Raw genomic sequence first — 20,360 nt, 5'->3', positions numbered from 1 at the left:
ATTTAATTTATTTTCTCCATAGTGTGCAACCTTCTTTTAAAATCATCGTACTAATACCGGCACAGAGTCGCTTCCATTTTTTTTTTTAATCTTGTTTTTCCGATTAACAACTCTCCAAGAACCAGTAGCATTCTTCTCACAATATCTCACTCTGTTTTTTTGTTTTCATGTTTTAGTCTTTCTTATTTTTCTTTCTGGTCACCCTTTTTGCTCTCCAGGAGAAAACGGATTCTCAGAACATTTCATCTGCTTCAAAATGTTTAATTGTTGTTGAGAAAATCATATACCACCATTTGCCTAACGATTCCAATGATTTTTTTAAGTTCCCCTATCTCTCTCTCACACACACACACACACACACACACACACACACACACACACACACACACACACACACACACACACACACACACACACACACACACACACATCATTAATCATGTCAAAATCCAAATGTATCAGAGTAAAAAAGAAATGCAATGCAAGATCATGATCAGTTGTCTATATACGGTACACACACACAGTCACACACACACAGTCACACACACACACACACACACACACACACACACACACACACACACACACACACACACACACACACACACACACACACACACACACTCAACATTCCACATTGGCTTTGGATGAAATGTTCTGAAAGTGACTGATTTCATGGGGTTTTACTGGGTTGACTGGTCCAGAATGGGAATGGACGAGAAAGATCACCATAGAACACAAGGACAGCTAGTTATTCCTTTGACCTTGGACCCCTTGGCTTAGGCTTACTGTAACATCTAACAACATGTTTTCCATTTCTTTTGTCATGGAAAATCTGGAAAATGATAAAGACATGATGTTGATGACTCCAAGCATGTACCAATCCTTTCAAGTATTTAAAATGGATGTCATTGAATTGTAAAAACTCTCAATCCACATAAAGTGTCTCGGATCTTTGGCATCTAGCTTATGAAATGAAGCAGTTTCACATCCTCGCAATCAGAATGAAATTCTGAGAATTACAAGTGATAATTGTCCAAGCTCAAAGGGAATGACATGGCTTGTGTTTTGGGTTGGGTTTTCTCTTGTTGGGGTGTAGGACTACTAGCTTTTCTAAGCGACTTGGTGCTTCAGGGCGTGGGCCTGCTGGCTGGCTAGCTGGCTGCTGAGTGAGCCTAGATATAGTCCAGCAGTGTGCACCTGCATCTAGGAAGCTGCTAACTCCAATTAGAATCCACACTGTGGAAAGGTGCAAGGTTGCAATTTGATGCAGCTGCATTGCTGTTGACAGGGATCAAAAGAAATGGATGACCTCCAAGTTACTGAAAGAACGTGAATGATGGAGTGTTGCAGTTTGTAGTACTAAAAAAAAGAGTTTGCAATGGATTTCCACGGCATATTGCCAATGCTTGATTTCCCATAGGGTCTTCGATTTATGCAGTAAATAAGGTCTGTGAGAGTTTTAACATAAATTGCACTTAATTATTATCTTAACTGCCAATTTTGAAGCTGCAATGTGCTCTTATTTGAAACTTAGACTAATCACATGTGTGGTTCAAAAGTTGTAAAATGTGTGTTGATTTCTGTAGATAATCTTTTTGAACAAAACTTGTTAACACATTGGGTGCCAGAATTTTATAATAATAATAATTCGGTACCAGAAATCTCACCGTTGCGCTGGGTTGTGCTGTTTAAATCTGGCTAAAGCCTGAAACAACAACATGTCTCATGCGAGTCAACATTGCAGAGCGATCGCGCATCAAGAATGACTCGTTTTGCCCACTGTAAAAAGTTAAGGAGATACAGAGGTTTTTAGCAAGGAGATAGAATGGAAGCGGATGGGAGCACGATTTTTTGGCACAGTGATCCATCTGTCCCTTACTTCTTAGAGTGTTCATGGGTGATTCCAGGGCTGCGCTAGCCCCCCCTTGTGGAAAAACCAAAAAAAAAAAAAAAAGGTAAAACAAACGTATATGTAGGAGCCAAAATGCCTTTTCTGTTTATTTTGTTTTATTTTAACTCTATGTGCAGAGGTGTCATTATCAGTCACCATGGTAACCACCACAGGAGAGGTGTGGCATTGTCCGTCACCATGGGAACCACCACAGGGGGTGGTTACCCATTTATACTTGGCCTTGGGTGACGAGCCCCAGGTGTGCAAGGGGAAAAAGGCCAAACAGTTTTTGACCGTGTCGTGTCCGTGAACAGTGCAGTGTTATTTGTTTGAGTGAATGCATAACACGATATGATTACTAAATGGATTGACATATCCGACAGTATACAAACTCTCTGGACATTGAATTCATGGTGCACGCGTCGACTAAAAAGCAACCCAGTTGCCCCTCGCCCCTCGCAGTGTATAGCTACAGGTAAAGGCTCTACAGTATATTTACGTGTTTTAGGATTGTTGGCACTCCGCGGGCGTATTTGCAAAGCGGTACAGTTTTGGCACTCAATGTGTTAATATCATTAACATATGCTACAGAGCTTATGTTCTTAATTATTTCAAAGCCCAATGCAAACGTTCCATTGGAAATCTACCATAGTGGCAGAAGTAACCGCTCTGTTCCTTCTTACCAAAGTGGGGACGAGGTTTAAAATCCACGGCAACGCAATTGGCTGTGTTCGCTGGTGGGAAGCTGGTCAAACGATGAGGGCGATCTCTATCGCTGCACTAAAGGCCTTTGCACACAGGGTGCGATTAGTCAATCAGTTTTTACCGCATGCGAAAAAACGCACAAATCGAACTGGGTTCGATTGAAAAAAAAACGCATCGCATCGCCTCGCCGCACGGGGTGTGCATGAGGTCATTGAGAACCATGTGTTCATTTAAAAAATGTTATTGTCCGTTTTTTTCTGTGCGGAAAATCGCACCCTGTCTGCAAAGGCCTTAACTCCTCCTACAGGTTGGTCGGGGACGGGGTCGGGGAGACTGACTAGGAAGCATAGCGCGGTCCTCCACATGCGTTGCGCCCTCCCGGTGAAAGAATTGGCTGGCGATGTCACGTGTATCAGAGGAGACACGTGTTTGTCTAACACCCAAGACCAAACATTAGGGGTTGGAAGTGACGGACTACATTTGGAGAACTGCGAATTGACATAATGTCAAAATTGGGAGATAAATGGAAAAAAGATAAAGGGGTGAAAAAAGAACAATCAATACCCCACTGGTGACTGGCAACTGACCAACTTATGCAACATAAATTAAGTGACGCCGTTATTGAGTCTCTTATCATTCCATCACACTATCTGTCTCACACACGGTCTCCCTGCTACGTATTACAATGCAGGTAAAGTTCAACTTAGGCTTAGGGCTTAGGGTTACTTAGGGTTTTATGTGGTAAACTAAGTTTAGAAATATGACATTCTGTGGCCATTAGCTTTTATGCAGCACCAAAACGTTTCCTGTGAAACACCAATTTTGATCTCAGCTCAGGCAATTCAAAACATTTTTTTTTTACATCATTCATATTATAGGAACAGTATATAGAGCACCAAAGTCTGACGTAATTTACGCATCCTACCTGGGTCACAGTTTGTTTATTTTTGGACCACAATTCTTATATGAGACGATTCTAAGATGACCCGATGTTATTCTCCATAGAGAAAATACTTCTGTGACCCAGGGGATGAACGAGTGACGTCAGGACTTCTGTACTCTATAGTAGGCCCGTTTTATATTTGGTTGATATCACTATACTATAGATGTTATACAGCACAGCAGCTAATTCTGGATCTATTGTCCTCTGAAAGTTTGAGATCTACCCTTGCATGGACTGAAGCTTTCCCCCTGGTGTTGGCTTTTCTTATAAAGTCTAATCCTGTTGACGTTCACTTCTTACTTGGATAATGCCACATGCTCCTGCATAGAATCTGTAGAAATCCAAAGGAAGACTTTAATTCATAATCGACTAGCTTTGCATTTCAGAGATAATGCAGTCATAACTCAAAGATTATGAACTCATAACTTAGATATTATGCTGTCATAAATCAGGAACTGTGGGATCTCCTACAAGTGATCTGTTGTTGCTTTAAAATACTGTGCTAACTTTGTGCAGGGTTTTGTATTTTGCACATTACAGTATTGTGCACAGGCAAACAAAACTTCCTCTTTGGATTTTGCATACAGTAGATGGAAACCCCTAAGTAGGTCACTTGCACTGCCATTGTCCTACGTGCATGAAAACATACCTTACATGCAGACTGGTGTGGATGTTACTTTCTTTTGTGCTTTTTTGTTTGTCCAAATTCCATCATGCCAATGATTTTGAAGCCACAGGGTGGAGCTCTGGTTTGTCTTGTCAGTGAATGTCTTTTTGTGAGTGTGTATGCACATGCATGTTGGTCATTCTGTGGTATATGTACGTACGTATGTATATATGTATGTATGTAAGGTTACTGCACCCCTGGAATGTGTAGTCACACAGAGCAGGCTGTGATGTGTGACTGGGTGTCTGGACGGTCACCTATAGCCTGGGTCATTCACCGCTTTGCTCTACACATCTGTCTCTTGTTTTTTTTTCTTTTGGAGTGGAAGTGAAGGGGTTCTAGTGTCCTCATTCCACACCTCCAATGTTTTTTGTTTCCGCACAGTAAAATTCATAGTGTCCATTCAACTCTGAGTGAAATGTCAAGGTTTTGGGTACACTTTTACACTTATGGGGCCCCCATTTATCAAACTTGCGAAGACCAAACAAATGAGCGTACACTGATCTCAACGCAACTTCGCCATTATTATCAACCAGTCACCCATTTGAACAGGAGCTTAAAGCTTTAACAGTCATGGTGGAATGTGTTTGAGCCTCACTACTTGGATCAAGGGGGACTCGACTGTCTGTACATGTGTGCCATACCAGGTTACTAGGGGTGTGCCGATATATCGTCCCGCGATATATCGCGATACGTTTTCGCGACGATATGTATCGTTTTGGAAAAAAAAATATCGTTTTTTTTTTTTTTTACAATCATAATAATCAGGCATGCAAACGGCCCCGAAGTGAAAAGAGTGACAACATGTTTTTTTTTCGGGTCAGGTGTCATACTATTTGGATTCAAAACGGCTATTGTAGCTGAAAAGCTACAAGTTTGCATGTCTGAATAATGCAAAAACAGAATTATTTGTTTGCATTTTCTTTTTTTCTCCTCCATATATTTTCATAATAAAAAAAGTGCGTATCGTATCGAAATCGTATCGAAGTTGTGAGCCAAATATTGTATCGTATCGTTTCGTGAAATTAGTGTATCGGCACACCCCTACAGGTTACGTTACTCTGGCCTGTGGGGTTTTGGACAATAGTGCCGTAAAGAAATATTGTTGCATTAAGGGTGTGGCATTGGTTGTTCCGAGGGAACCGTGGATATCTCAGCCCAAACTCGGGACTGCACGATGGACCTCATTCATCACTTTTTTTAAATTGTCTGGCATGTAGGCTAAACAGACAACGCATGTTTAGTCAAATATTGTTATTTATGTAATGTCTGAGTCAGGTTTTCCTTTTTTTAGGATATTTCTTGTAGCGTCATTGACGGATAGAAGTTAGTGACTACTGGATCAGAACTGTCTGCCGCAGTTGATGCATCAGTGCTAATTTCTTTTACATCTGTTTTAGTTTGTTGTTTGATTGGACTTGCACTGTTAAGACTGTGGTCGTATTTTTGTTATATTTGTGTTATATTTCTGATTGGAATTACCTCCCGATACCTCAGGTGAAACTTCTGTCTGTGCCCTGGGTATGCTAATAGCCTTCGTCCGCACATATGATTGGCTTCTGTGCTGTCTATGTAAATAGCTGTGTGTGTGAATCCACAGAGATGATTGGTGGGGTTTCTCGTCTTGGCCGTCTTCCACTTCATGTCAGAAAACGTAACACCTGACATTCTTACACTGCAATTGACAGGATATGACTGCTCGGTAAATTGCACGTGAGTCACGTCTTGAGATGATTCTTGGGCTAGGAGGATCTATGCAGATTCCTGTTCTATTGATAAACAAGGGCCCATAGAGTGTAAAAAGAGAAACAAAGTGTGCCCAAATGGACCCTTACAGGTCACTCAAGAGTTAAATCAACACTGAGGATTTTACTGTGTGTCATTGTTCCTAACAGAGAGGATGCTGTCTTTCATCATATCTTTTGGATTCCATTAGACTCATCTGTCGTCTGTCTTTCTTATTCTGAGTGTCTTGAACTGCACTGAGATCTGTGCTCACTCATATTGCAAAATGAATTTTAAAAGGGCTTTTCCAAATTTCTCCTTCTATTCCTTCTTCCCCCTCACCCCTTATTTTGATCACATCTTCACTCTACTCTTGCTCCTCTGTTCTCTACATTGGTGTCTCTTCAAAATTTTCCATCACTCCATCTTTTGTATTTTCCTTATTGTTGTGTTTTTCTGTGTTTAAACATGTTGTTCTTCCCTTCTACTCAAACCTCGCTCCATCCTTTAACCTTGCCCTCCTTTCTGTGTTGCCCCATTTCTTTACTTCCCCATCCCTGAATCTTTTCTCTCCACTTCCCATCTTCCCCTCTCTCTCTCTACCCCTCCATCTTTGCCCCTCTCCATTCCCCATCTTTCCCCTCTCTCTCTCGTCCCTCCATCTTTGCCCCTCTCCACTCCCCATCTTTTCCCTCTTTCTCTCCATCTCAAACATCTCCCCACATCATCATCTTGTCCTCTCATGGAACTTCGTTTTTCTTTCTCTTCATCCTCTCTCTGCGCCCCATTGTCTTCCTCACCCCCTCTCCGTCTGTCTGTCCGTCTGCCTGTCTGCCTCCACCCCTCCAGGTTGTGAGTCAGCGGTTCCCTCAGAACAGTATAGGTGCGGTGGGCAGTGCCATGTTCCTACGCTTCATCAACCCAGCCATTGTTTCTCCGTATGAGGCGGGCATCCTGGACAAGAAGCCCCCACCCAGGATAGAACGCGGCCTCAAACTCATGTCCAAGGTACAAGCTGGGAAGTGAGGCTTAATTGTCTCGTTGAAGACGGAAAGCACAATGATTTAGAAACAAAGTCTATCTGTTTCTCTAGTTATGTTCGTTTTTCTTTTTCTTTTTTTCACACCTCTGCATATAGTTCCTCTGTTTTTTTCACACCTCTGCATATAGTTCCTCTGCAGAACACCACAGTGGGGCTTTCCATGGCCACTAGAGAATACATTTACTGGTATATACTGTACATGCTGAATTAATAACTCTATTATCATAACCTATAAAAAATAGGAAGCAAAATAATAATGACCTGGCAGGTACATAATGATCTGCTTTTGGTGTTCCGTAAAAGGTAATTGATACTTGGCATCAGGTAATGGTGTTTCTGAAGCCTGGGTTTCACAGGGGTAGCATTTGATTTAGGCATTCCTTTTTAATCAGACAAAGTTGTTTCCCTTGTTTGTCCCTCCAGATCCTGCAGAGCATTGCCAACCATGTGCTGTTTACTAAAGAGGAACATATGAGGCCATTTAATGACTTTGTGAAGAGCAACTTTGACGCTGCCAGGCGGTAAGGCAATAGGCACATAATCCCTGTAAAGATTTTTAATTCATGTCTTAATTCACTGATGAATCCTCACTTTGGAAGCAAGGGTTGCATACTCGGTCCTGGAGTTGAAGAAGCAGTGCAAAACACATCATTATCACACATTCTCAGGTTCCCCATATTTGCCATGAATGTTTCCCCCCTTGACAGCCTGTAATAGTGTAGCTTCACTACTGAACACCACATTGTGCTTTGAGTGGCTTCATTCACAAATGGCACACACTAGTAACTTATAAATAGATCAAGATTGGTCTGGGAGGTCACGCCATTATTAGACTCTTGTTTTATTTAGACAGCACAGTGTAGAGATACAGGATATTGAGCAAGTGCAGAGACTTGGTTGGAAAGACATGCAACACAGGTCTACACACAGGTTATTTTTTTTTTACCATTTTTGAACATTGGAACATAAAATGAAAATTACATTTCTGTTTTTCATGTTATGCTTTGTAAACAAAAAATCGAATAAAAATAAATAATTTACTATGGACAAAACAGGCCATATTTAATAATTTATACGTAGAATTCAGTTTGAAATAGCTGAAATAGTTAATGATAATAATAGCTCAGATTTATATAGCACTTTTCTAAGAACCCAAAGTCACTTTACATAAAAGAAAAGGAACTAACTTTATTTAAAAAAAAAAGAATAAAACGAGAAGTGCTAGATGAAAAAGATAAAAGGCTAACCCTGCGTTTTAACAGCGGGCAATACTGGGCGACGTCGCCCAAAAATACAATGAAAGTCTATGAGAGCCGGCGATCGGGCGATGCCGGGCGATGCCGGGCGACATCGTCCAAAAGATGGATTTTCTTTATCTTTTTGGGCGATGTCGCCCGGCATCGCCCAGAGTTGCCCGCTGTTAAAACGTACCGTGAGCATATGGTGGATTTTGAGTGCGGTTTTGGAGGAAGGGAGGGAGGGGGCGTCTTTAATATGGTTGGGGAGGTCATTCCAGAGGGAGGGGCCAGCAACAGAGAAAGCTCTGTCCCCCCTCTACCAGGCGGGCCAAATCTACAAGCTCGTGACTTGTAGATTAGCTATTTCCGCAATTTTTGAAAATGTTTGAAAATGTATGAAACTGTATGAAACTGTTTCAACAGATGAATGGATATGATTCTGACGATTATGTCAAATAATTGTGATTATCTCAAATAATTGCGATTGGGCGATTATGTAATAATTGTGACAGGCCTAATGCCAGAGGATGCTGTTGTTTAGAAGTTGTGTGTTGTGTGGAGGTGTCACATTTCCTACCCCGTGGTGTGTAACGTCCTGCCTGGGTTTGCCTGTCCACCATGATTCCCCTGCAGGTTCTTTCTGGACATTGCGTCAGACTCGCCCCCCAGTGACTCCGTCAACCACAGCTTGTCCTTCATCAGTGACGGCAATGTGCTCGCACTCCACAGGCTGCTGTGGAACAACCAGGAAAGGATTGGACAATACCTGTCATCCAACAGGTCTGGGAAAGCGTGCGCGCACACACACACACACACACACACACACACACACACACACACACACACACACACACTCACACTCACACTCACAGATAAAGACACTCTGTTTATACAGTGGATATACATTACACAGTACTCACACTCACACACACCACTCTCCTTTAAGGCAAGCGGATAGCAGGGGATAGATTGTTGCAAGGAGTGTAACATCTGTTTGTCTGGGTTTGGACGTCAGCCTGTCTAGTGCTGCAGCAGGTGACCATCTGCTGTTTAAGACCTGAGGCCGATTCTACAAATGCCTTTATTGATAGGATAAACCCCTTGAGATCATCTCGTTTTCTAAATCAGTAGTTCTCAAACGTTTTCGTGCTTAGGACCCCCAAAATTATATGTATTTGCCTGTGGACCCCCCATCTGAAAATGTTTTGTGCCAGGTACCCCCAAAAGAGAAGATTAGTGTTGAAAAATGTTTTTTGGAGAACCACTTTGTCTACTGTAAATCCTAAGAGTTTTCTGAAAAGCTGTTCTATATATATCTATATATATATATATATATATATATATATATATATATATATATATATATATATATATATATATATATATATATATATATATATATATATATATATATATATATATATACTAGAGTTTCGGGGGGCTACGCCCCCCTCAACCCCAGCCGCGCACGGGGCCGAGCGTGGCCGTGTGTATATTGGGGGACCCAAATCGCCGGAGTAAAACTGTGGAGAATTTTTTTTGAAAAAGGAAAAAATTTGAAGAAATAATATTTGTTATGTTTCAGGGGGTCCACAGGGGGTCCACGGACCCCCTGATGGTCCACTGACCCCCTGTGGAGTGTTGGGACGCGCGGGGACACCCCTGGAACATTTTTTTTTTTTCATGAAGGTGGTTGCTTGTTTCTGGCGCTGGCTGTGCAAACCTGGCAACCCAGCGCATGCTGCCGCACAAACGTGGCAACCCAGCGCATGCTGCCGCACGTTACACCAGAAATGGTGCCTGGAGAAAATGGTGACCAAAAAAAAAGTTTGGAAAAAAAGGAAAAAACCCCCGCAGCGGCTGCGTGCTGTTGTGGTGATGAGGTCGTGCGCACGGTAAACGGTACGAAGCTGCCTCCCCTTCCGTTTTGTCCGACATTTGGTGAGTAGAATTAATTATGTTGCGCGGTGGAAAAGGTGTAGTTAGCAGTGAGATGTCCCCTACGCGAGGCGTAAATTCAGCGCGGCCGCCGTGGCGAGTCAGTTGCCGACATGTGGTCTGGCGGTGCGTTGTTTAGTCGATAACAGAGCTGTGGGGTGTGGACACCGAGGGTGCGGAAGTTGGTCGCCATTTATATAGTTAGATATATATATATATATATATATATATATATATATATATATATATATATATATATATATATATATATAGTTCAAATCTAAAATGACACAGATGCTTTCCCGTTATAATGGGCAGGAGAATGTTGAGTGTGTGGAGTCGTCCGCGGTTCAGGTGTAACATATTGTGGCTATAATTAAGATGCCATGTCATATTAATTACCACCCGCAGGTGCAACAGTGAGTAATGACATTGGACTTTGAGCTGCATGATACAATGTTTGGCACTGAACGATGATAAGATGATGAAGGTTTTCTTGGCCTAACCTGTGAAATGGATGTACAGTAGTGGCACCCGTCACAATATGAGCACTATCTGTACATACAACTGAATTGATACCACATCACATGATGGTGTCGCTTGTTGGCAATAACTGATTTTCATGTTTTAAGCTTGAAAATCTGTTCTGAGGAATAATGCGGGTGCCATGCACACATGCTGACTTGTAGCCTTCAAGTCTTGAAAACAAATGTGAGATTGTCAACACCAGCATCTAAACAGCCTAATGACACCCTAATGTTTGATGCCGTTTGTCACATTCCAGGGACCACAAGGCTGTGGGCAGACGGCCCTTTGACAAGATGGCCACCCTGCTGGCCTACCTGGGACCCCCTGAGCACAAGCCTGTGGCTGATACCCACTGGTCCAGTCTGAACCTCACCAGTTCCAAGTTTGAGGAGTTCATGACCAGGTACAACTATTATTTAGTTTTTTTTCCCTAAAGACTATTTTGAAGACGTTACTGTTTTATTGGATATATGGCAGTGGAGAGACACATGGCAACACAGGCCCTGAACTGGATTAGAATTCAAAATGTTACAATAATGTGGTCAACATACCAAATGATTAAACCACCAGAACGTCCCCAGATTGTAGGTAATATCAGGCTGCAATATAACGTTTCCTAACAATTATCTACTGTGTGAAGTTACGCCCAGTGGAATGTCTAGACGTTTTTGACTGCGGTGGCCCTATTGAGGCATGCATGCGCACACACATGTATCGGAATAGCAATTTTGGCTCCACTACCACCACTTTAATAACTAACTATTACAGTATCGGTTTCCTTTTCTTTTTTACTTATCCTGATTTTTCCTTTTTTTTTTTAAATCTATTTTCTATTTTCAGACAAATCTTTCCAAGACAATTATTTTCCATTTAAGTTTTTTGGAATGCATTATGAAATTATTGTTCATCCCGTGTATAACTATTAACATAATTATAACCTGTTTTGTTACATGTAGATGTGTTGAATAATAATAATGTTAAGACGCTTAGAAAACCTGTTGGTCAGTGATTTGAATTTTTAATCGGCGATGCTCTGAGCACTCTGAATGATCAAGAAAGAGCACCCCACGGTCCAGGTGCATTACATCGCTCTCGTGTGTAATGGAGTGGCACCTGAGCCTCAATGAGCACCTCATTACAGGGGTGGCCTGCCTCTGTAATGACACTTTCGACCTAGCGTCCTTATTCTGGGCAGATAATTATAGGCTAAACAACATTTCAAAATAGCCCATCTACAAGCCCTCCAACGACATGTTGTGAGCTTGTAGATTGGCTATTCTTGCCACACAGCAGCACCGTATGACAGATTATGAAATGGCTAACGGCGTCTTTAAAGTCGGTAATTAAATGTCTTTAAGGTCCATCTTCAGTCATTTGGATTAGAATGAGAGGGGGCGTACTTCAGCCCTGACTTCTTCACACTGTAAGTTTGTATGGGACCCTGAGCATTGTGCTTTTGACTGTGTCCTCTAGACACCAGGTCCATGAGAAGGAGGAGTTCAAAGCCTTGAAGACCCTCAACATCTTCTACCAGGCGGGCACCTCCAAGACTGGCAACCCTGTCTTCTACTATGTGGCTCGCAGGTAAGGCTCTATGGCTCTGCACGCTCCCACAGTGCCTCAAGCTGCACAAACAGTTGTTCACACGTTATCAATTGATGGCCACCCTAGAAAGGCGGAATTTCCACAGTAAAGATTAGACATTGGTTTAATAATGAATTGACTGTAGCTATGGTTAGGCACTTTTAGTATGGTTGAGTGTAAGCATTTGGTGCATTAAATTAACTGTAGTACATTTTAGGCACTGTTAATATGGCTAGGTTTCAGGATGTGGTTTAATTAACATCAGTTAAGGTTAGACACTGGTACGATGATTAAGTTCATGTATGTGGCTTAATTAACTGTAGCTACGGTTAGGTTGAGCTGTAGTTAAGGTTAGACATGCTGTATAATTAACTGTAGTTATGGTTAGGATTAGCTATAGTTAAGGTTAGACATGATGTTTAATTAATTAACTGTAGTTAAGGTTAGGATTAGCTGTAGTTAAGGTTAGACATGATGTTTAATTAATTAAAGGTTAGACTTGTCGTTTAATTAATTAACTGTAGTTAAGGTTAGGATTAGCTGTAGTTAAGGTTAGACATGATGTTTAATTAACTGTAGTTAGGGTAGGATTAGCTGTAGTTAAGGTTAGACATGATGTTTAATTCATTAACTGTAGTTAAGGTTAGGCAGGGCATTTTGTAAGGACTTCTTTCTAAGGTGGACATCTAGTGACAACCTATTCACATGGTGGCCATTTTACATTACATTCATCGTTTTTACCATGCTATGACATAACTCTGCCGTGGGACAGATTGAGCCTTGTGCTTCAGTTCTGCACTCAACCTTCCAGTGATATTTCTTGTGTATAATCTTTATTGTGGGTTAGAAGGTTCGGTTATTGATTGATTCAGAATCAATTTAGAATCAATAACTGGGGGCGGCAGTGGCTCAGGAGGTAGAGTGGGTTAGTGTTGAGGTGTCCTTGAGCAAGACACTGAACCCCTAACTGCTTGATGAGCAGGTTGGTGCCTTGCATGGTTTCCTCTGCCTTGAGTGTGTGAATGCGTGTGTGAATGGGTGAATGTAATGTACATCGTAAAGCACTTTGGATAAAAGCGCTATATAAATGCAGCATTTAGAATGAACAGGACAGAGCTGATAGGTTGCAGCTGAAAACTTGCCCTCCCCCCTCCATTTTCTAAACGACAAAAACAGATCTCTTATACTTCTTCCAAAAGAGAGCCAGCCCTCACAAGGTAGCACAGAAAAGAACAAATCACTGGCAAAAAGAAAAACATTGGTGTAGTTTCACACGGTTTATTGATCTGAAACCTATTCTATAAAAAGTTTTGAAAGTTACATTGATGTGCTGCATTTTCCACAATCCAGTGCATTCCAAATGTAGCAACATTTTTACATCAGCTAGGAGGATATACGTAATATGTTTCAAAATGCATAGCTTTCATTAACATGTTGGGGGGGGGGGAGAAAAACGGTAAAATGGTGGCTTGCCTTGAGCGTGAGTGTATGCCACTTCTCCACTCACACACAATAGAAAGGAACAGTCCATAAAGGACAGTGAATGGCAGCCATCCATGTTCTCTCTACACAACAATAATACACCGAACTGTGATGCAGGCGAAACACAGCGTCACGACTGGTACTGCTCCCACACCAGTTCCAACAGGAGAGGAGTTGACAGGCATCATCATGGTGCTGTTGTTGGTCGTGGTGGAAGTTATGGTGGTGGTGTCCTGAGCTGGCACCATCTGCACCATGGTTAGCATCACTGCCATGAGCCCAGTCACAAACTTGTCATTCATGGTGACTTGCTACTTAACCTGGGAGCAGAAAGTTACACACACACACACACACACACACACACACACACACACACACACACACACACACACACACACACACACACACACACACACACACACACACACACACACACACACACACACACACACACACACACACCAGTCATTAAGTGTTTGATTAGAGATTATGTTTTTGACTTAAAGTCATACTGTGTAACTTTCATTTAAAAAATAGTTATTTTTCATTTATTCACCGGCATATTTTCTTTTTTTTTACTGTAACCATTCACCTCAAATGTGTTTTTTCTTTCATTTCTATTTGTATTCTTTCCTGAAATATATTGCTATTGAAGTCAGCAGCAAAAACAAGTTACAGTATGAACAGATTCTGAACTGACCAAAAAGTAGCAAGAAGCGTCACCAAAAACAAGCAAAAAAAAAAGCAAAGTTACACAGTATGAATATAACAACTCAAATTCTCTGGGTGACTTGATACTTAACCTGGGAGCAGAAAGTTACACACACACACACACACACACACACACACACACACACACACACACACACACACACACACACACACACACACACACACACACACACACACACGTAGCTTATAGTTTAACATAATGGTCTCTCTCTGATTTAGCATTTGCGTTTATGGAGTTGTTGTATGAGAATTTGCCTCACCACATTTAACAAAAATGTGTGATGGTAGCGGTTGGTTTTTATTTTGCATGAAGTAACAATATATCTATAAACTTGCCTAGTGCTTGTCAATATATCAGGTTCTAACATAACATGTAATTTAATGAATTTGATATTGAGATGAAATAATTCACCCAAATCTTTCTTTTTCTGTTCCCCTTTTAACCTGAGAAAGCTGCTTCGCGTAAATAGACATAGATACCCACTGTTGTGTTGTAAAATTAAGAAGTTGATGAAGAAAATGTGACGACAATATAAATGTTACAGACAATGTCAACATTTAGTCATCATTTTTGTTATATCCATCTAAAGCCATATCGTGTAGACAGGATTTTCTACTCACCAGTGTTGGTAGTATGAATGTTGTATGCTTGGATGGTGATCAGCCAAATGTGTCCTGTCCTCTTTTATGCTCTTGGCTCACACAAACAGAAAGGATGGTCTGACTGACTTCTGGTCTGATGGTGTGCCTGACCACAGCCTACCAGGTCCGCCCAGCCCAGAGAAAGACACGCTATATTAACCCGATTCTAAAAACGCCTTCTAAATCCTGACCTAAGTTTTCTGAAAAACTTTAAATATTTATTCAAAAATTACAAACAATGTGTGTTGCTATATACTGTACATACAACAAAAACCCCAAAAGGGGTTCCCGGATTGAAATGTATACTGTAGTTGCGTATAGGGGTTCCTGGTCTAAATGGGTTAAAAGTGCCCACTGCTCCTAATATTTAGGATGAGTAATGAGTATGAATTTCATGTACGTATGTGCAAATATCCAGTGACATACACCCCAACAACAACTAAATAGGACACAGTTATTATTATATGGTAATGACGTACTGGTACATCACTTTTGTTTGCACATACTGTATTTGTCAGGTAAAATTTGCCTCAAAATTCAAATGGGTAATATGCTTGGTTGTTACTGTCATCTGATTGGCTTTGGAGTACTATTTTAATTGCCTAACTATTGTACTGTGTCGGTATGACACCTGATCCTATATGCACTGCAGTACACCTCAATGTTCACTGTAGCTCCATCTTCTGGTGAGTGGATACCTTACGCCCCTCAGCACTCATATAGGATCAGTTTCACCCAACCCAGGGTCCTTACTTTAAACAAGATTGCAAGATCAGTTTTTAAGATTGCAAAACTGAGTTGTCCACTCAGCCGTACAGTTGGTGTGTTGACTGTTAACAGGCCTACGGGGGGCAAGGGTTATTGACTGTGTGGCCAGGTATGACAGCCTTCATGGACCACAAATCATAGCCTGTTAGTTCTAGCTCAGCTGAAGAATCCGGAAACGGGGTATAGGCTATTGCTTTTGTAGAAAGGAAAAACTATGCTAGCTTTCAGTATTTAATGCTTTCAGCCATATACAGTATACAAAAGTATAGATGGGTCACAAGAGCCCTACAGTACTTCCATGTTCACACGTCACAGCCACCTACTTCCCTGAGGTATCCGATGACAAGGCATGGAGTAAGTAATTCCTTTTCGTTGTCCAGACCCCCTTGCTATTCATGGAAATTACCTTCATTACATAAATTTCTATGCGTTCAGCAAAAGGGTCTTGATTTCAAGGCATATCCTATGTTGATGTAAGGATGTGTGAAGTATGCAAGTGATGTCGGAGCATAAACTGCACCCAAACCATAGATAAATGCATTCCAGGTGTTTTCTCATCTTTTATCTCAAAGAAATCATAAAATACAGCAGCATCTGTCAAAGGACAAGCATTATAGTGAGGGTAGAGCATTCACGTTATCACACTAAGCAGGTAGTGTTTCAGGATATTTTGATTGTTTGTATACAGTACATTCATCTAGATATAGTATTTATAAGAGTTTGAAAGACATTGTCATATTGCACTTTGTAGACGATCAGCTAGCTGTTATATGACAGATAATGGACATTATCGTATAGTGATTTTAGGCAGTAACAGTCAGAACAGTTAAAAAAAAATGTAACGGAAGAGCTAGGGTTGTGTCCTATCATTCTTGGTCGTACATTCAGTTTCCAAAATCATCCATTGAGTCTTGTATTCTGGCAATGCAATGCATAAAGTCAACACGGGTTCAGAATGCATTGAAGGCTGCCACCATGACTAAAATATTCAAGGTGACTTCCTGGGGGTTCTGGACAAAGAGTCTGTGGCCTCGGCTCCGTGTGTTCCCCATGTTCGGCTTCTTGGCAGCAGAACGTGGGCGTGCAGTTGTGCTTGTGTGTGTGGAGAGGCTGTAAAAGGACGTGGATGATGTCCAGTCAAACAGCATTTGCTCCCCAGTTTCGTTAGCTCCCCCTCTGTCTTCTCCGTACATACTGGTCTCGACTAGTGCCGATTTCGCCTGGTAAGCAGAAGTAGTATCTGCAGTCCTTGCCGGAGGTCTTGGACGGTCGTGCCCAACATCTCTAGTATCGGCCCCAAGCGGTAGCTCTGTGTATGATGCAAAGTGCCATTCCCCTCCAGGGGTTGCCAGATGAGCCTGTCCGCAGGTTGGCCTTGTATAACAGGGGCAGCCCGAGACAGTGGCATGGGTCTGCTCGGCCCATCGTAGAAGCCTCGTTATATTCTCCTCCTCCTCGCAAGCCCATGGATTATCTCCAAGAGTTATCAGCTCTAGTCCAGTCAACTTGTCAAAGACCCCTTCAGGTAGCCAAGAGAAGCGGTTGGCATGCAAGTAGAACCGCTCTAACCTAGGTAGTCGATCCAGAGAGCCCGGCAGGATCTTCACCAGATAGTTATGGGACAAATCAATGGCCTCCAAGTTGTGTGGCATATTGGTGGGCACAGTCCAAAACCTGTTCTTACTCAGGTTGAGAGCATGGAGACTGGGCAGCGTGTTGTTAATGAAAACTACCCTCTCCAGCTCATTGTCTGACAGATCCAAGACTCTCAGGTTCCAGTGGTAGGCTGTGTCGTTTTTATCCAGGGAACGTAGGTGGTTCCCTGCCGTGCGGAGGTCCCACAGTGACTTTGGAAGGGCGGGAGGAAGATTTTCCAGTCGGTTAAAGGACAGGTCCAGAGTCCGCAGGTGGGCATAGTGGCTGAGCTGACTGTCCAGACCCCACAAGCTGACAGACAGAAGAAAGCAGTTTTTAAATCCGTCATTTCGACACACAATTAATGCCACTGATTGCACTGCTCTTGACAAATTGAATAAGACCTTTACAAGTTGTCTATATGATTGTTTTATACAGAGAAGCATTATACAGAATACATCCACCATTTTGATGATTTTGTTACGACCCAACTACAAATCCCAACAGAGTAGGAGCTGCTGCTTACCTGTTGAAGGACAGGTTAAGGGAGTGGATGTTGTGCTGCAGGCCTGGGGGAAGTTTGGTGAGGCCCCGAGAGGAGCAGTCCACCATGCGGTGTCCCTGGCTACAGGAGCACATTGAGGGGCAGATGGATAGGACCCAGCCCCCCAAGAGTCCAGACAGGAGGAGGATGAACACACAGGCCAGTGGAGCACAGCAACGAGGCATAGTGAGGGATCTGAGAAATGGTAGCCAAGAGAATAGTAGAAATGTGAGAGGAGGTGGAGAGAAAAATCTTGTTAAGTTTCTAGTTGATTGGACATAAGGGAAGTGAAAAATTCGAGGACCCAGGTGACCAGTCTGCAGCTTTTGCATGGAAATGCGAAGAAGAAAGGACAAATTGGATATATGTACCAGTGACTATTGACTAGATCAATACCGTGTACTGTGTGTTGTTAGGCTTATTCGGAACTGCTTTGTGCTTCTGCTTTGCTACAAGCCTTGTTTACTTGATCTCCTGAGTTACTGTTGTAGCATACCTTTTTTTCCATAGCACTCTAATTCGCTCTGGTTAAGAACGCATGCTAACGGGCTAAATTGTAAATTATAATTCCATTGCTTCATCAATGGGTTGGGATGATGTTCAAAACCATGGAGATTTGAATTGTTATGGACCAATTGGCATGATCAGCGATTGATTTCTGCCACATTCTTAAAAGACAGAGTGAACAACAACTTAAAGACTAGCTGTAAACAGGTCATTGAAATAGCTTTTTATGTGAATTTAGTAATTTTAGTAATTAGTAAATTGGGGTAACAAAATGCAAATCCAGCATATGTGTCAACTACAATAGCTTCTGAAGTGGACTTCTGCAGGGTGTCATCTTGTATTTACTCAGAACTGGCTTTATGTTTAGTCTTACTGGTGGAGTCCGTAGCAAATGTATTGCTATTATTTTTAATGTCTGAATTCAGCCATTTTATGGAAAGCTGTTGTAAAATGGCCTGCATAGCATCAGCACTAATGGAGGTTATTAGCTCATATGAGGGCCAAAACACTTGTTTTAGCCTCTCCTCTCCTTTCTCCTCCCCTCCCCTCACATTGGAACAGTTTAGGCACTGCCAATGGGTGCCCTGTGTTTGACTTGGACAAATAGCTTGGCTTGACTCTGATGCGGTTAACAACGGTCCCAGTCATTCTGTGTGGTTGCTAGCTTGATGCCCTGCCAGTTAGGGGCAAGGCAGCTCTGAAATACTGCAGTGAAAAGACGGCCGAATTCACTTAGGACATGTTTCACACAGACTGTCACTGTCTCCCAAATGCCAGGGTACGAGGAATGCCAGGAGATGGTTGACTTGAGGTGGTTTGAGGTGAAAGTGTGTTTGTGTGTGTTTATGTGCCATTGCATGCTCAAAGATGATTGTGGTGTCATGTGCCAACACCCCAACATGCTTACGTGTGCAGCATTCCCGAAACTTCTTCCTCGGGTCACGGACACACTGTAGCACAGCAAGTGTTTACAGTAATTGCAGATGTGTGCATGATGGTCACTGCAACCTCATTAACTGGTTCCAAGCTGATAATGGAATATGAGATGATGAGGTGGTGTGGAGTGTTTTTCTTTTCACGAGCCTTTCAAAGACGAGTTGCTACACTGCAGTCCATTGGGCAAATGTACTCCTCAATCCGTCCTGGAAATCAGGTCTGTGTGTATTTGTGTGTGTGCCTGCATGTGCTCGCCTGCGCGCTCTTCTTGCGCGATTCCTCATTTTGTTGTGTAAATCACTCACCTCATCCTCTCCATCCTTTCAGTCTGTCATCTCTCTGTTTTTGCCTTCGGTGTCCTTCCTCCACACCTATTCCAGCGTTTTCGCGGTCTCGCTTTCTCTCTCTCCTTTCTTCTTTCTCGCTTGAGCAGCTGACTGGACAAAAGAGGTTATCAGGTCAAAATACTTCTCATGTCTCTTCTCTCCTTCAAACCTTTTTATTCCTCGTCTTTCCTGTGTTCCTTTGTTTTATTCCTTCTGCAGGGTTGCCCTCTTTTCGTCTCCTCGCGTGATTCTTGCTCCTCTCTCTCTCTCTCTCTGGGTTTTGGGGGGCGTTGCGTCGGTTAGTTGTCCTCTCAGCCCTTCTCTTGCTGGCAGCAATGTCCTGACATGGTAGAGGGTCCCCCTGTTTCCAGCCTGCCCTGCCGTGCTCTCCTCTTCTGTATTCTGCAGGCTCCTGATGCGCTCTGCAAGGGGCGACAGAACAGTCTGGTAGAGGAGGAACGAATGGAGGAGGAGGAACACATGGAGGGAGAGGGAAGGATGAACAGAAGAAGGAGAGGGAAAAT

The 20,360-nt window shown here is 42.4% G+C and overlaps 2 protein-coding genes and 1 long non-coding RNA gene across 6 annotated transcripts in view; 1 reads left to right on the top strand and 2 right to left on the bottom strand.

Moving 5' to 3' along the window:
• LOC311050996 (neurofibromin) overlaps positions 1-20,360 on the top strand; it is a 122,007-nt gene that overhangs the window by 56,406 nt on the left and 45,241 nt on the right. For all 4 annotated transcript variants that reach the window (XM_084065306.1, XM_084065304.1, XM_084065305.1 and 1 more), the window contains 5 exons: positions 6,784-6,942; positions 7,400-7,497; positions 8,848-8,994; positions 10,937-11,083; positions 12,154-12,264. In XM_084065306.1, the coding sequence (XP_083921432.1) occupies positions 6,784-6,942; positions 7,400-7,497; positions 8,848-8,994; positions 10,937-11,083; positions 12,154-12,264 (662 nt within the window). The remainder of the gene's footprint in view (positions 1-6,783; positions 6,943-7,399; positions 7,498-8,847; positions 8,995-10,936; positions 11,084-12,153; positions 12,265-20,360) is intronic.
• On the bottom strand, positions 13,523-15,232 carry LOC311050212. The gene is made up of 2 exons (XR_014601275.1): positions 15,100-15,232; positions 13,523-14,066 (listed from the first exon to the last, which is right to left on the bottom strand). It is a non-coding gene; the product is annotated as an uncharacterized lncRNA (long non-coding RNA).
• On the bottom strand, positions 16,611-20,175 carry LOC311050825 (oligodendrocyte-myelin glycoprotein-like). Its single transcript, XM_084064990.1, has 3 exons — positions 19,816-20,175; positions 18,050-18,262; positions 16,611-17,835 (listed from the first exon to the last, which is right to left on the bottom strand). Exons 1-3 carry the CDS (start codon positions 19,827-19,829, stop codon positions 16,839-16,841), a joined length of 1,224 nt encoding a protein of 407 aa, XP_083921116.1. The 5' UTR covers positions 19,830-20,175; the 3' UTR covers positions 16,611-16,838.

Source organism: Gymnoscopelus microlampas (assembly GCF_963454915.1).
Source record: "Gymnoscopelus microlampas genome assembly, chromosome: 8".
Classification (NCBI taxonomy): domain Eukaryota; kingdom Metazoa; phylum Chordata; class Actinopteri; order Myctophiformes; family Myctophidae; genus Gymnoscopelus; species Gymnoscopelus microlampas.
This window is presented reverse-complemented; position numbering and strand designations above follow the sequence as displayed.

Coding starts and splice junctions, on each gene's coding strand:
- LOC311050825 (XM_084064990.1), bottom strand. Junction 17,836..18,049: donor CTTAACCTGTCCTTCAACAG/GTAAGCAGCAGC, acceptor TCTGTCTGTCAG/CTTGTGGGGTCTGGACAGTC.